Source organism: Pleurodeles waltl, chromosome 6, assembly GCF_031143425.1.
Source record: "Pleurodeles waltl isolate 20211129_DDA chromosome 6, aPleWal1.hap1.20221129, whole genome shotgun sequence".
Taxonomy (NCBI): Eukaryota; Metazoa; Chordata; class Amphibia; order Caudata; family Salamandridae; genus Pleurodeles; species Pleurodeles waltl.
This window is the reverse complement of record NC_090445.1, coordinates 579,637,513-579,654,290: the sequence shown is the minus strand read 5'-3', so window position 1 is coordinate 579,654,290 and position 16,778 is coordinate 579,637,513. Positions and strand designations below refer to the sequence as shown.

General features: G+C 44.7%; 1 protein-coding gene across 3 annotated transcripts in view; it reads right to left on the bottom strand.

The window, feature by feature from the left end:
• Positions 1-16,778, bottom strand: part of TULP1 (TUB like protein 1) — a 594,937-nt gene that overhangs the window by 209,641 nt on the left and 368,518 nt on the right. For all 3 annotated transcript variants that reach the window (XM_069238767.1, XM_069238766.1, XM_069238768.1), the window contains 2 exons: positions 13,103-13,216; positions 2,753-2,866 (listed from right to left, as the gene is read on the bottom strand). In XM_069238767.1, the coding sequence (XP_069094868.1) occupies positions 2,753-2,866; positions 13,103-13,216 (228 nt within the window). The remainder of the gene's footprint in view (positions 1-2,752; positions 2,867-13,102; positions 13,217-16,778) is intronic.

Sequence of the window (16,778 nt, the reverse complement as noted above, 5' to 3'; positions counted from 1 at the left end):
ATTCATTACAAAAACACACACACACACCAGGAGGGTTGGGACTGCTGCCTTCCCTCACTGGCTGACAGCCAATGAGGGAAGGCAGCAGTCCCAACTTTGTCACAGAGTGGGATGAGGTCAGTGAGACTGCTGACCCCACCCCACTCTGTGATGAGGTGTTACTGATTGACACTCACCCTGGGTGCTTCAGGGCTTAAACCTGAAGCGCCCAGGTTGGAGTCAATGGGCCACGCTTCCCCTCATCACCGAGGAAGAGGGCCTTGAGGTACCTTTGCTGAGCCAAGGAGGTCACGCCCATTGGAGCTGTGACCTCTTCAGCCCAGCAAAGTTCAGCTCAGGCAGCCAGGAGTCTGCGCAAATCGCACGTCTTGCTCCTGGCTGCCTAAGCTGAACATGAAGTGTAAGTCAGGCTGACCTTTGCTCAGCCTGACAGGCACTCTTCATGAGGGGCAAAAGGTGGAGGGGCGTGGCCCCCTCGCCCTAAAGAACATGTGTTGCTCCTAGCCGCCTAAGCTGAACATGAAGTGTCCGTCAGGCTGACCTTTGCTCAGCCTGACAGGCACTCTTCATGAGGGGCAAAAGGTGGAGGGGCGTGGCCCCCTCGCCCTAAAGAACAGGCCGTGGCTGGTATATCCAGAGCCTGCAATTAATAGTCTTGGAAAGGGAGGGCCATTTGGGATGTAATTCTTTGATCTGGAGGCCTATCAAACTTGCAGCCATGATTTGCTTAAGGCAGGCTTTCCCAAACGAGCACCGAAGGTATGGCTAGGGGCTCAAGCAATGTGGGTGTTTATCTTTGCCACTGCTTGTAACACCAGTGTGCTCTTCAATTTAACTGTGTTGCTTATCTTTGATGGTGATCTTATCTGTTTTTTCAAAATTGCTTTTAAAACTGTGTGTGTCAGCAGATGCTTGGTTAGCTTAGACTGATCTATTTGAAGTGTCAAATGATTTTATAAGATAGTTGGTCCAAGGGCACTTAAAACTGCTGGAAAACTGCTTTCTATATATTGGACAGTGCCTTTATGATCTTGTAATAATGCATTAAGGAGGCACCCATTTAAGCCCACATTTAGCCCTTCAGGCCGAACTCCAATCTGATCATGCAGCCTTGAGTGTCTAGAGGTATCTTAAAGACCCTTTTTATATGCTTTTGGTTGAATGTTTCCATTATATTAGTGAGTTGCCCCGGGTAGGCTTAGTGACCATAATTACTTGCGGGTAGAACAGTTGCCCCTATTACCTGTCCTTTAAGGACTGTGGAAGGACTTTCTAGTAAATTGTTGAGTTGACAGACTCTGGTGATTATCAGTTCGACCTTTGCTTCATGGTGTCTCAAATAGAGTTTAGCGCTCCCCTCTGAGGACAACCACTCTTTCACATAATTGTATGATTTAGTCCCTTTGGAGAACAATGCCATCTGCATATTGTAATAGCGTGCCCTTAATGTCCCCGATTTGTGGTGGGATCAGGTTGGCGTGTTTTAGTGCCAAGCACATGTCTGCTGTGTACAAGTAAAAAGTAAGGACACAAGAACACATCCTTGCTTTAGGCCGTTATCCATTTGAATTTTCCTTGTGACGGATGTCTGCAATAGCTTGACCCTCACCAAGTTCGAGGTGTATAATGATGTTATTCGTGTGGAATGCCTCAGCCCTGCAGTTTCCTCCATAAGTTATTCCTGTGCACCTAGTCAAATGCAACAGAATAGTCAACAAAACAAGCTTACCAGGGGAGCTGCTTCTGACTAGCAGCCTGATTAATTAAGCAAGAGAGCGCTACTATATTATCTATGGTTGAGGAATTCGTCCTGAAGCTGGTTTGACAAAATAGGACTTGCTCATTTGTCTCCATCCAGTGCTCCAGTTCTTTCAAGAGGATGGAGGCGCACACATTGTCTTCAATATCAAGATGCACAATTGTACATCTGGCCCATACTGTCTTCAGGCTCCTTGAAGGAAACAGCAGTCGGCCTGGTAGAAAATTACATGCACCTTTTTCATCTTTGTTTTTGGGATGTGTTTAAGGGTGTAAATCACGTGGATGTCTAGGTGCCTGGAGAAAGTGCAATATTTTACTGGACCCAAAAAAAGATCCTATGAAGTGTATGCTTTTCTAACAGCCATGTTTCGGTACTCATCTGAATGAATCAAGTTATTTCCTGTCTTTTTATCAATTGAGACACACTGTTGGACTTAAAGCAAGTGAGTATCCCTGCACATATTTTAAACGGAAGCACTCATAGAGTTAGATACTACTGATCTGAAAGATCATGACACAGTATAAGGTGAATCAAATCTCTAAGGTATTGCGAGCTTCAGCTATGAGGGACCTGGGACAGACCTCTGAAATGGCACCATTCTTGCACTTTGAGCCTGGTGAGGTGTCTTATTATGGTGCCTTCATGCGTTACTGTTTTAAGCTAGGGGTGGGCAGATTTGCAGCACTGGTCTTCAACACCTGGAGTGTGTAGAGTAATCTGAGTGGTAGCTTTTTATGAAACAAAAACCTTGCAGGAGTCAACCTTGGCCAAAGTAAGAGTTTAGGTAATAGTCAATCTGGCTGTTCTTGGAAACGACTCATAACTTGTAGACATGCTGGTAACAGTGGTTGCATGGTAATCATACTCGCAGTGCTGAAGGACAGTTGTACATGATGATTACTATGCCTACTCTTGAATGTGCTGAACTCCTGTACTTGACCACAGAAGGGGAAACTGAGACACAGAGTGTGGAATGGGTTGCCCACTTACCTTTCTTTTTGCCTTTTGTATCTTTCTTGTCTCCATTCACCTGGAACATGGACACCGACTCCTTCAGCTTTCCTTTGGTTCCTTTAGATTTTTCATCAGCATTGTTCTTCTCTCCTGCTTGCAGAACAGGATTTCAAGTAAGTGATGGAATGCAGGGAGGCAGGAGGCATAGGGACTTTGACATGGGCAGGAGCAATGTGGAGAGGAAGCCACCAGAGATGGGTGTATAAGGGAGTGAAAGTGGGTAGGGGCAAGTGCATAAGGAATTGTAAAGAAATGGAACAGAAGGTCCGACACTACATGCAAAGCATTTATAGCCACTATGTAGGCGGATCAAAATTTCACCAGGAAAATCTCTTAATCAGCCTGGGACAATCGAGGTCAAGGTATCAATCAACTGAACAATGTTATTAAATGGCGGTTCAGCACCAAATATAGCTCAGTCCTTTATGCTGAAGATGTCCTCCTATAATATCCTATGGAAGACTTAGGGAGAGAGGCTAGCTATGAGCTTGGGGAGGTATAGAGATATTGAGCTGTAAGATTTTGAACTCCTTCTGTTTTTTTATGAATGAAGTTAATGTTAGTGTAAGAAGCTGACAGTAGTTTTTCCAGTTGAGGTTTCTATGTACTACCACATATGGAGATCTTGCATGTGACTGGTTCCAGACTTGGGAGTTATAGGTATTGCAACATGAACAGAGGCTGGGCCCAGGCACTACAAAGCAGCAGCTTGCTAAATAGGTGCAGCGGATGCTCCAGGGGCCCTCGGCTGGGGACAGCAATCCAGTACTGGAGCTGCGAAAACTGTGAGACCTGCACTAGAGATTCTATTCTTATTCTTCATATTTGCATACATGTTCTCTCTTTCATATGAAAGAGCTACACACCAAGGATTTAAGTTGTCTGTGGAAAAGTGTGACCATGTGTTCTAAGCAGTAAAGTATCCCCTGTCATACACAATAGGGATATTGCAAGTCACCTTGGAGTTACATACCCCTATAAAGGAACTCAGCCTTTTGCCCTCTTCCTCTATGTAGTCATGGAACTCCTCAGGGACTTGCATTATCCTTATAATGAATGTCAGGGACTACTTCATCCCACACATAATAGATTATATGCTTCCGCTTTTTTCTGTGTTCAGAAGGTGCTCAGATATGGTACAGTAGAACCATAAATTTAGCTACTGTCAGTGTTGATACACCTGTGTTAGTTTCTCTGAGTCACTGTTATTCTCTCCTGCATAACTGTTCTCATGTCAGTGTTGATTCCCTGGTGAGTGGCCATTCGTAAAGCTTGGTGCACATTTGAGTCTGTGTCAGTAATGGTGCCCCACAAACTGTTTCCTGGTGACTTAGGCCACCCAGAGACCGTTTTAGAGCACTAAAGAGGGAACTGAAGGGAAAGAGGCCCCAGAAAAAGTGAATTTTGTTGATGTGTACTTCAGGAAAAATGGATGAGAAAATATGTGTAGTAATATTTTTATTGCAAGTGAAACTTTGCGAGATGAGCAAGATGGCGGACGCGTAGAGAGGGCGCAGCGGCCAAGCCCACCCCGATCTCAGACGCCAGCCGGCGCCGGAGAATGCAGCGAACGCGGTCACGGAAAGCAGGGAGAGCGAAGGAAGCTCTCCACTCCATGAAAGCTGGAGTTATGCCGCGACCTAAGGCGGCCTGGAGGAACGCGCCGGGGGTGGCCCCATGGGCATAACTCGGAGCTGGAGAACGCTCCGTTTTCTGGCTCTGGCTCCGTCTTCTGGCTTGAAAACATGCACTTAGCGCCAGCGACAGCTATGCGGGGGGAAGCCTATGCTTCCCTCTAATTTTTGGAACTAATGCAGGGGGAGACAAGGCAGAAGTAGCCAGGAGGCTACCCCCACGCAAAACCTACCATGTATTTTCATGCTTGATTTCATGACAAAGAGGAGAAGAGGAAAAGAAAACTCAAGAAAGAAAAGCAGCCCCCTACTCCTGCTCTGCTCTGCACTTTTAACCATGGACTCTGTGAGAAGGAGGAACAGCAACTTCAAGTAAGCAAAAAAAAAAAAAAAAAGGGGGGAAAAGGGGCCTGTAATGATTGATCTAGACTCTTGAAAACACGCTAGCAAAGATTTGTTCTCTTCTTCACGTTTTCAAAATAAAAAACTCTACTAGACTTTAAATATTAACACAAGTTGTACAGATCCTGAGGGCGCCCACCCTATTGATCTTTGTGAGTGTTTGATTTATAACAAAAATAGAAGATTAGAGAGTTCATGGTGCGCAAGATTAACAAAAACTGGATGCCCCCAATGTTATTGATTACCAAGGCGAGTACTGAACGCTCTTGCACCTACCCCGGTCTACAAAGGGTATTATTAAAAGTGTGATATACGACGCGATACACGATGCGATAGTAGTAATAGCAGGGCTAGCCGGCTTTGTGAGAGCATTCCCCCATTTTTTTAAAATAAGGATGGCGCCAAAAATGGCTCGGAACTCTGGAGACAAGACTGACAGCGCCAAAATATTGCTGTCAGGAAAGGATAAAGGGGACTTGACCGGGGGAAACAGACGGCCCATTTCAACAGTGGGCAGGCAACCCAGGAAAAACATAATTGGCCAAGGCAAAGACTTAAAATCGGATGATAACTTAATCCCCCTTCCGGAAAATAGGGGGAAAAGCAAAACCCAGGCTACTATCACCTCTTTCCTTGCAGGAGGGACACAAGAAAGTGGAACTACGCTTTTAACTTCTACCTCGGGAGAAGATCAGATTGCCACAGAAAGCTCACGTGGGGGGGCCTCCAGTGAAAAGATTTTTAAGAAGCAGCACCCCAACCTGGATCAGTAGGATCAGACAGCTGCACGATGGTAAGAAGGAAGGAAAAGGATCCTCCCATTAGCCAGGAGTGTCCCCCGGCACAGCAATATGTGACCGCAATACAAGGAGGAGGAGACTTAAGTAATATAAAACACATACGGGGTAGCACAGAGGAGCAAAGTATCTCGCAGAGCCTAGGAGGAGGTGATAAGGATAATGAAAAAGAGATGAAAATCTTGGACTGGGCGAAAGACACTGGGGACAAATTCTACTCATTGACAGAGGAATCAGACCTCAGTAGTGCTGATGAGCACAGCCCTAGTGACTCTGGTAGCAGCATATTCTCCGAGGGGGGGAATGCTTCATCAAGTAACGAACTTACAGTGCGGCAGAGGCGGCGCCATCGCAAGTGCACTAAAACAAGGCCTGGATTACAGGAGGGTACTGAATTCTCTGCATCTAGCGGGAGTAAGACGTTGAAATGGGATTACTCCAGTATTAATTTAACAGATGTAATCCACACAACAGATATGTCAACCATGGGCGGCCAGCAGTTGGTGAATAATAAACGTAAACTTTGCACTTGTATAGCGCACTACTCACCCGTTAGGGTCTCAAGGCGCTGTACTCATACCGCTATGGAACCCCTCCTGGCTTTTCCCTGTGAGGCGCCCACTCCTGGGCACCCCCAGGGTGAAGCCAGGCATCCAAGCACTGTTGGGGCCGTTGTGGAGGTTAAGCAAGCTATTGCCCAGAGTTGCAGAGTGTGACTCATTAATTAGATTAGGCACCGAGGCGAGAATTATCTGGTCCAAGGGAATTGAGCCCAAGACCTGCCGAAGCGGGACTTGAACCCTGGTCTTGAGCCAGATCTCTGCTTCAGGGTCTGCCGCTCTAACCATTGTGCCACACTTCAAGGGAGAAAATAATAGGGGCGCGAAGAGCGACATATGCGCAGCAAGCACTGACTCTCGGATGTTACAATCAATATTTAACTCAATTAAAGAATTCCAAACAGAAACCCGGGTTGAAAGTCGTCGAGCCAGGGTAGCTACAAAACGGCTGCAAGGAACAGTGCGTAAAGTTGCAAAATCATGCACCGAGATAGAAGCTAAGTTGTGCACAATGGACGAGAGGATAGTAGCAGTCAAAGAGGATGTCGACACGCTGAAGCAACAGAGTGCCACGCAAGAGAGCCAAATGAGTGACATAATGTGGACACTGGAAGACTTTGAGAACTGGCAGAGAAGGAACAATTTACGCTTCTTGGGCATAGAGGAAGGGCTGGAAGGGAACGACATTCAGAGCTACATGATTAGGCTACTGCAGGGGGCATTTCCTGAACGGAACCATTGGGATTGGAATAACGAGATTCAGCGTGTTCATAGATTTCCCCCGACCAGGAGGGAGGGGGTACACTCAGCTACCTCAAAATACCCTAGAGCTATCTTGGTGTTTTTTGGGAATTATTTGCTGCGCCAGGCTATTTTTGATAAATCACACCCTAACGCCCCGCGGCATATGGAAGGGGTAACTTTTTTCACGCGACCAGACTTCTGTCACACAACTGTGGAGCGCAGATGGCAGCTTCGACAGCTGATCAAACCTTTTTTCGATAAGGGAGGAGAAGCCTATTTGATTTCCCCTGCTCGTTTAAAAACGGTTGTGAATGGAAAAGTGAGATGGTTTATGTCAGAGATTCAAGCAAAGGAATATTTGACGAAGCTGAAATAAGGACGTATTTTTAGATATCAAGGATTTCGGTGGTGGGCGGGCACCCTGTATCTACGTTACGCCAACACTCGGTCCAAAGGGGGCTCGATTGCTCTACAAGAAGGGGGGGGGCTGGCCGGGAGGAGGGGTCCCCATCCAGCCCTTGTGGGGAGGGAGGCGGGTGGGCAGGTGTAGTATGGGGAGGGGGTGGGTCAGGAGGGGGAAAGTGGGGAGAAGGGGGGAAAGGGGAAGGAAGGGATAAGGAGAATGGAGCAGAAGACAATGACCAGAGAAGGAGCGAGGAAGCAAAGTCTATGTAAGATTACATATAGCCGGAATGAAAAGCCAAACAAAAAGATTGGGAGGTGGAGAAGGAGGGGGGAGGGGTAAAAGAGATAAAAATGACCAGACTCAGAATAGCCTCTATTAACATCTGTGGCCTAAATGACCCCCGAAAAAGAAGGAAAGTTATGGAAGATCTAAAAACCCTCAGGGCAGATATTTATTGCTTGCAAGAAACTCATGTGGAATACAGGAACCGGGGGATCTTAGGGTCGCTTGGCATGAGAGTGATAGCATGCTCAAAACAAGAGGTGAAAACTAAAGGGGTGGCGAAATTGGACCGGAGCAACAAAGTGAAATTCGCCAGGCAGGAGATTGATAGGAATGGGAGATGGGTAATTGTAGAATGCTTATATGAGAAAGGTAGCTTTACGCTGTGCTCTGTTTATGGGGCAGTATCGGATGATCCAATTGTAATGGATACTATGGCTGTAGAATTAACTGGCTGGCCGGCCCCGTATATTTTATGTGGGGACTTTAACTTTAACGGCTCCTGGGATGGCTTGCAGGATATTTTAGCGCCCGTAGCAAAGAAATATCAGGGGCGGAAATCTCGAGTATTTAAGGCAATGGCTGGTCTCCAGAAAGAGTTAGGTTTGGTGGATGCTTGGGTCAAGCTATGTGATCCAGATCCTGGGTACACTTATTTTTCTGCCCCCCATGTGAAACTGGCCCGACTAGATTTCTTTTTGACATCTCCTGAACTGCTGTCACAGGCTAGCATGGAATTATATCCACGGATTATGTCTGACCATAATCCACTGGTATTGGACTTTGAATTAGATGGTCTAAAACACAAAACCAGGAGATGGACTTTCGAAAGGGGGCTACTCAGTGACTTGGAATACCGCGATTATATGAGGAACTGGATAGTGTAATTCTTAGAGATTAACGTAGGGTCTGCTCCTATAGAGATAGTCTGGGATACTTTGAAGGCTGGGGTACGGGGAGCAACTTTGAGTTTTACCCTGAGTAAACAAAAAAAGGCCCAAAGGAAAATAAGAGACTCGCATTTGAAGCTCAGAGATTTAGAAATACAGTTGATTACAGCCATAGAAAGGGGGGAAGATGCAAAGAACATCCAGGAGCAGATTGCTATAGCAAGGGCAGCAATAAATGGGGTTAACGCAGAAAGAGTAGCTGGAAAATACCTCGTGCAACGCTCTGAAAGGTATGAGTTTGGTGAAAGAACTGGTCACCTGTTGGCGGTAAGGGCAAGCCTTAAAGCTGCAGCAGGGGTCATCAGAGAGATTCAAGACCAACAGGGACAAATGGTGACAGATACTGATGGCATTAGGAAGGTGTTCCAGGGATTCTATACTGACCTCTATAATGATACAGCTGGATTTTCATTAATAGAGATGCAGGAATTCCTTAGCCCCATCAGGTTTAACACATTCTCAGAAGAGGACTACCCGCAACTGGAGGGTCAGATTGGTAGTTTAGAAATAGACAAGGCATTAAGCAAACTAGCTGCCGGCAAAGCTTCTGGCCCTGATGTAATTCCGTTAGAGTTCTACAAAACCTTTAAAATAGAGTTATGTCCATTGATGCTTGAGCTGTTTATCCAGGTACAGAATGGTGGAAAGACCCCGCCCTCATGGGGAATGGCTAATATAGTAGTTTTTCTAAAGAAAGGGAAGGCCCCGCAGACTCCGGCCTCATATCGGCCAATAACTTTAATTAATAGTGATGCAAAAGTGTAGTCTAAAATATTCGCTGTCCGGTTATCCGTGGTAATCAAGAAGTTGGTAATGCCCCGACAACATGGATTTTTCCCCGGTAGAGATACAGCAGAACATATTCAAGGAGTCATTACGCTGTTTGATGCAACAGAAGTAGCGGAGGAGCCCATGGCTGTTGCCCTTTTAGACGCTGAGAAAGCATTTGACGGAGTTAGCTAGAAATATCGCTGGAAGGTTATGGAGAAATATGGCTTTCGAGAAAAGTTTATTGTGGCAATAAAAGCCATGTATAAGTCCCCGGGAGTAAGAATACAATTAATGGAAGGGCAGTCTGGATGCATCCAAGTGGGGAGAGGTACTAGGCAGGGATGCCCATGCTCTCCGCTATTGTTCGCCTTATATATAGATCCTCTGATCAGACAGCTTGAAGGGAACAAGCAGATTATCCCGGTACGAAGATATGGTTGGGATACAAAAGTCCTGGCTTATGCGGATGATATTGCCATTATAACCTCCAACCCGGATGCATCATTGAAAGAAATTGAAGAGGTCACGACCAAGTTCGGGACATTTTCTGGGTATTTGCTAAATAGAACTAAAACTCAGCTATTGGTTAATCAATATACTAATTCACAGGACAATCGGAGGGTGGAGCATGCAGTATACCTGGGCATCAGTATCTCACCAAGAGTAGGAAAAATCATCAGACTGAACTTAGACCCAATACTGGCAAAGGCCAAAAATGATATGCATATATGGAATAACTTGCATATAACTATATTAGGGAGACGTAATATGGTCAAAATGATTCTTCTCCCCAAATTATTGTATCTATTCCGGACCATACCCCTGAACTTTACAAAATCTCGGTTTGAAGATATGGAATGGATAATTATGAGATTTATCTGGGCATATGGCAAGTGCAGAAGATCGGCTAAGCTTATGTACCTCGCGAAAAGGGGGGGTTGGCCTTGCCTAATCTGAAGCTATATCAATTGGCAGCTGCATTCCAATATATGCGCCCATTATGGGGGGAAAGACCAGGGGAGAACAGGTTGGAAGGTACCCCCAATATCCCTAATATCTATGAATTGCTTGTGGGTTCTGCCTCAAAGGGGTGTTTGTTAACTTTCCACGAACCAGGGTATTATGAGAAAAACCGGTACAAGGTATTAGAGGCGGCCTATAAGTGTTGGCGGCCGTGGCGTACAAAGAATGGGCTCGGAAGATTTAACTATTATGCTCTAATCAAGAATAATCCGTCGCTCCTGGAAATTTTTAAGGATAACTATACGGTAAAATGGACCTCCAAAGGTATAGCGAGGCTTGGAGACTTTTTTGATGACGTTGGAATTAAGACATTTACGAGTCTTCAAGAACGGTATGGCCTAGAACAAAGGGATTTTTTCAAATTTTTACAGGTTCGAGACTTTCTGGGCAAGAAAACGGGTGGGCCACAGGGGTATAAAAGCAACCAATTGTTAAAAAATATTCTGGGAGAATCTAACATGACTATCAAAGTAATTTACTCCTCATTAATGGCAGAGAAACCCGATGACTTGGGGAAGCATAGTGAACGGTGGAGCGGTAAACTGGCGGATGAATGTGTTAACTTTCTTAACTCACTCGAGTTAGGTCATACTGTGTTACTCTCTTCGTCTCTACAGGCACAACATTATAAAACCATGCTTGACTTGTATTATACACCGGCCCACCTAGTCAAGTGGGGGGGGGGGTCACGCTGAACTAATTGCCCAAGGTGCGGGGACCATGGAACAGATGCAATCCATATGTTTGCTACGTGCAGAGAATTAGCGACACTGAGAGATGGGATGCAAGTTGTGATAAAATAAAAATTGGGGTATGACGTGGTCCTTACCCCAGAAATCATGGTTCTAGGGGTTGCTGAACAAACAAGGGGACGACCGAGGGCGTTTATTTTTCTTGCCATGGCGGTATATAGATTATGTATCTCCTCCGTATGGTTGAGCTCGCAACCACCATCATGGCAGTAGTGGTTGGGCAGGTTAATATCAGTGTATCATCTGGAGATTTCCCTGTACGAACGGAAGGGGAGATTGGCTAGGAGGAAAGGGAATGCTATCTGGGGACAATTTCGGAACTGGCTCATAGCTAATGATTGATGTATTAAGTCAATGCTTCCTTTTTTGGGGGTAAACGGGGGAAATGTCTCTCTCCAATTGAAGAATAAGGTCTATTCATATATTGTATTTGTTTATTTTCCTTTTGAAAAAAACAAAAACATTTAAAACAAAAAAAAAGCAAGTGAAACTTTGCAATTCCCATGCACACAGTTAACTGGTGCATATATTACTTTGCCTTAGGAAGCATTATTACGTCCTCGTCAAGCTCACTTCCATAGATGAAAGTGCTGGATAGTTCTCCTTAAACTAAAGGAAAGGACTGGAGACTTAGAAATGTTATTGTGCATTGCAGTACAGGTGTTGTACTTTACTCTGTGTGCTATCACTGTTAGGAGGAGAACAAGTTAAATTTGCGCTATGTAGCCCACTCGGAAAAACTGTATTAAGTTACATTTCTTTTAAATCATATGAGTTTGACCCACCAGCTGTTTCTGATATTTAAAGGGGCTAAGCATCAACACAGCCTGGCTGGGCACTACAGCTCCCATACCCTGGCCTTGTATACGGAGACACATTCATGGACAGTTGGTGAGGACCAGAATAGCAGTCAGCCCACTAACTCTCTGTAGACTCACACCAGAACACAACACCTACCTAGATGATGTTCAGAGGCCTTTTGTTCAATAAACTCTACAATGCTCAGCAATGGAGCGGGCAGCACAGGTACCAACGGACTGATCTGAATAGGCAAGTAAGAAAGGAGAAGAGTAAGACCCTCCCTCTCAGATTCAGCACTTGCCCATGGCAGAAACATTTGTCACCTGTCGCTGTCTCTCTCTCACCCCTTGACACCAGAAGGCTAGGGCGACCTATCATACACAGGCACATATCTGCCACCTACATGCTGCTGAGCAATTTGATGCTCCCAGAATGGAAAGGCACAACTATAGTTTTACCTAACCTGGGACTCAGCAATCACTCAGTGAAAGGAACACGGGTCAGTCACCACCAAAAAGAGGGTATAAAGGGAAGAAGTGTACATGAAGATAAGGGAGGCCAAGGTAAACACCCTTCCAATGGACAGAGGGCAGAAACGCTGGTCCCATGCATAGAAGGTGAGGGTGCTGGGGTTTGGACTGAGGAGGATGCACTCACCCCTGAAAGGCAGAAGATAATGGGATTACGGCAGGTACAAAAAGCTCTAACGGATGGTTTCCAGGTTCCATTGGATACACACATCTCCAAGAGACACATGGCACTGGGGTTAAGGAGGTTACACAAAGCTTCATCGGGTAGATGGTAACAGAGTTCCAGAGGGTACACACAATTCCAACAGATGATATTGAGGCTGTGGATGGTATACACAGCTCACATAGACAGATTGTATCAAGGCCGAGGAAGATACACACAGCTTGAAAAGACTGAAGTTATCAGGGTTGCAGAGAGTAAACACAGCTCCAACAGAATGTTTCGGGGTTGTTGTGGGTGCAGTAATCTCCAATAGACAGATGACATCAGGTTTGTGCATAGCTTGAAAAGACATGAGATATTGGGTAGTGCAGGGTATGCCCAGATCCTAAAGAGAGGTGGTATAGAGGGTGCAGGGTGTACATAACCTCTGAGAGAAAACAGTATGCAAAGAGTACACACGTCTTCAACAGACACATGGAGTATAGTAAGAATGGATAGACATGTTTTCCACCTTTGTCCTTGGATTTCTTCCCTTTGGGCTCCCCAGCTTCTTGAGTTGCTTTCTTCTTAGATTTTTTGGGTGGATTCTCTGCCTCTTCAGAGTCATCTTCTGAGTCTCCTTTTGCTGTTGGAAGAAGAAGAAGAAGGTGTTTGCAGAGGTTCAGAGGAAGGAAAAAAGTTACATCAGATTCAGATTTACAAATGTATTGTTAATTCAAATAGTTACACAACTATATCAAGATATTAAACGCAGTTGCCCTTGCATGTGTGAGAGCTGTCATTCATTTAATTGGGCTTGAAATATATCAGAAGCAGAGCTAACATGAACTGTGTTTACACTGTCCCCCATCTTGAACCGAAGTCGTAGTACACCATGTGACCTGCACTGCCAGTATGTGTCTAAATAAACAATTGTAAGCTTTACACTAATAAATGGTGAGTGTTCCCAGAGACTTCTCACCGTGCTGTACATAACCAAAGACATCCAAACAGTTTCAGACTATCACTGGTACAATGTATCAACTACAATCCTTGAATGAACTCTAAAAACGACTGAATTCAATATGATAGTGTTATGAGAGAATATTCAAATCTATTTTGTAGTAAAATGTTTCTTCTTGCTAGCTCCTCATTGGTGTGTATTGTGAGAACCATGTACTTGTTTAGCAATCTTTGAAAACCTTTGTTTAAAGTCCTATAACAGGTCATGCTTTTCACTGCAACTTGGAGATCGTTTTTCCCATTCTTACAAGGCGAATCAATGCTGGAAATTCTATATAGCTTTACTGAGTTTTAGTACTTCTCATTTACATGTTTTACTGCTAAACCTATTGATGGCTTAGTTCATGTATTTTGTATATTAATCCATTATATAAACCGTTAAACCCTTAATCGGTGCCTGTCATTCTTACTGAGGATGTTACAGTTCTGATTATTGATTTTGCACTCATATGAATTAGAGATGGGTCCAATCATGGAGCCCCAAAGTCCATATCGGTACTACACCACTCTTGGGCATAGCCGTTGGTGTGCTCTTGGAATGATTATGAAAGACTGGATTGCGCGCCGAAAAACTGGTAACAGAGCTGATGGTTCCAATTGGATCTGATCAGTAAGAGAGAAAGCCCAATTGGCTATAGAACTGATAACTGCACCTTTGTGGTCTAGAAGACTGTTTTCCTCCGAGATTCAAACTGACTTAGTCTCAGCCCGATACTGGTATCGGAAGATAAGGTGGCTGAAGGAGGATGATGTGAGCATCAACAGGGATTTGCAAGCACCCAAAGCATGAATGAGAAGTGAGCATTAAGGCAATGTGTGTTGGGAATTGGAGTGGCCGTATTGTGATGGAATGCAGTGGACGGATTTTGAGAACAATTATTATGTGGCTTTAGCTCTTGGATTTGTGGGGACAATAGTTATTGTGTTCTTGATGATATTACTTGATTACAATGGACAAATGCTGAGTTATTATACATACAGCATAAAGTTGAAGAGAGGTACCTCAGATTGAATTTATTAAATTGTTGAACTTGTCTGCGAAGGTGAGGTGTAGTGTGAGGTGCTATCAGTCACACCACGATAGGGGCATACATCTTCTCTTGTACTGGTGTATTAATTCAACTCAGTGGTGGTTCATTCCTTGGCGCACAGGAGTGAGCGTGCTGTGTAAGGTGACATGCGCAGGTGGAGGGTCTACTGTTGTGTGAAAGTAGGTAGTATTCTTGCTGATGTAGAGATTTCTGTTTAGATGAAGCAGCAAATGAAGAATTGTAGTGAAAAATGGTTTAGGAAGTTCTGGCAGTATTCATATGTTGTGTCATTTGGTGCAGTGCAGGGATTGGGTGACGAACACTGTAGCCACATTGCAATAGGGTTACCTTTTGACAGTATGAGCTGGTATTGGTAGGCAGGTCTTGAACACACTAATATGGAGAGAGTGTAAGATTGGGACGGAGAGTAATTGAGAACATGCCATTATGGGAAATCCTTTCTAGAAAAAAAGAGAAAGATGTGAATTAGGAAAAAAAGTTTCCACCTGAAGGGACGTCTGCTAGGGAGAGTTCAACAAAGAATGGGTTACACACGTTTATGTGGCTTAACTAGTGGCATGAATATACGTCCAAAGATGGTGAGTTATGGTTCCCATTGAGCGGGGCTTTCCAAGTTCCCAGAATTTTAAAATTTAAAAATTTGAGGCGAAGGATGTATGCTTTGAAACCTCAACACGGGCCCACACAGTTTGAAGCTTTGCATCCTTGGGGACATGTGTCAACCGAAAAGAGAAGGCAGAAATTTGCATTAAAAATCACAGTCAGGCTCATTCGAGGATAAGTGCACAGGATGATGAAAGGAAATAAGGTGGCGAGAAAAGTGATTGAGACCATTGGAGCTTACCCTTTGTTAGACAGCGAAGAGATAACGAAGGAAAAACTTGGGGAGAATGAGAAATCTGAAATTGAGAAAGAGGTAAAGAGTGAGGAACAGGATGTTTTCATAGAGGAGCTCCCCATAAGACCATCCCCATATAACGAAGAGGCCGCACAGAGCGCTACAGCTCCAGCAGCAAACAAGACTAGGACAGATACTGAAGCTGCTACAGAATCTCGTGCACCCCCAAGCTATAAAGGGACCACTGTTTCACCTCCTATCCAGGCTTTGATGAGTGCACTGCCTTCTTCGGGTGCCTCGAATGCTTCCCCCCCTGAGACAATTGCTAGCATCCCACTAAGTCAGACCATTCCAAGTGTTACCCTATTATTCCCCACACCAAGGCCAGGAGCAATAGCACTAAGCCTTCCACAACAAGAGCTTTTGGCCAGCTCCATTGAGGGAGGTCAAATAGTTACTGCACCTCTACCAGCCAACCCCTCAAACACAGGATACACCCCCACAAAGAAGTAAAGTTGCCCAGTTGAAAGTCGAGTTTGAAGAAATTGTTCAACGTGGAAATGGATTTCTTAGGACACTACAATGAGAGCAAATTGCTCTACATGAGCACAGAAGAAGCAAGAGTAGCACAAGAGTAGCATGGAAGAATAGAGAAAGTGGCAGATAAATGTGAAATCGATTCGACACAGAGAAAAGAAGCTCCAGGAGAAAGTTAGGATGATGATGGATTAAAAGGAACTGAATTTGCTAAAAGGGATTGAGAACCCATGTAAGAGATTTGACTGGAAACATTAGGCCTAATCCCCTCAGTGTCAACCCCAGAGGATCCCTATAAGGCATACAACACCCTTGCTGATCATGATCCATGGGAATTCTCTACTTCCTCCATAACCAAGATAATAAAGAACTCACATGCCAACTGTGCACCTGGCCCAAATGTTATCCCCAAGCTCTTTTAAAACAAAAAATGTAATTGTGGCAAACTTCTTGCCACTGATGTTTAACACCATACTGGCTTCTGAAAGTGTACCAAAAAGTAGGCAAAGTTAAATTATTCATCCCATCTTTAAAGGTGGGACGGCCTCCTCCCCAAGCAGTTTTCGCCTGATAGCGCTGTTAGATGTGTCCTCAAATACTTCTCAACCTTGTTGTTGCAAGATCTATTTGAGTGGGCATCAGACACTGGAAAACTGCCCATAAATCAGACAGGGTTCACAAAGACCCAAGGGACCCTATCTAATCTGATGGCCATCTGTCTAATCATAAAGAGAAAGAGAGTGATATCCACACTCTGT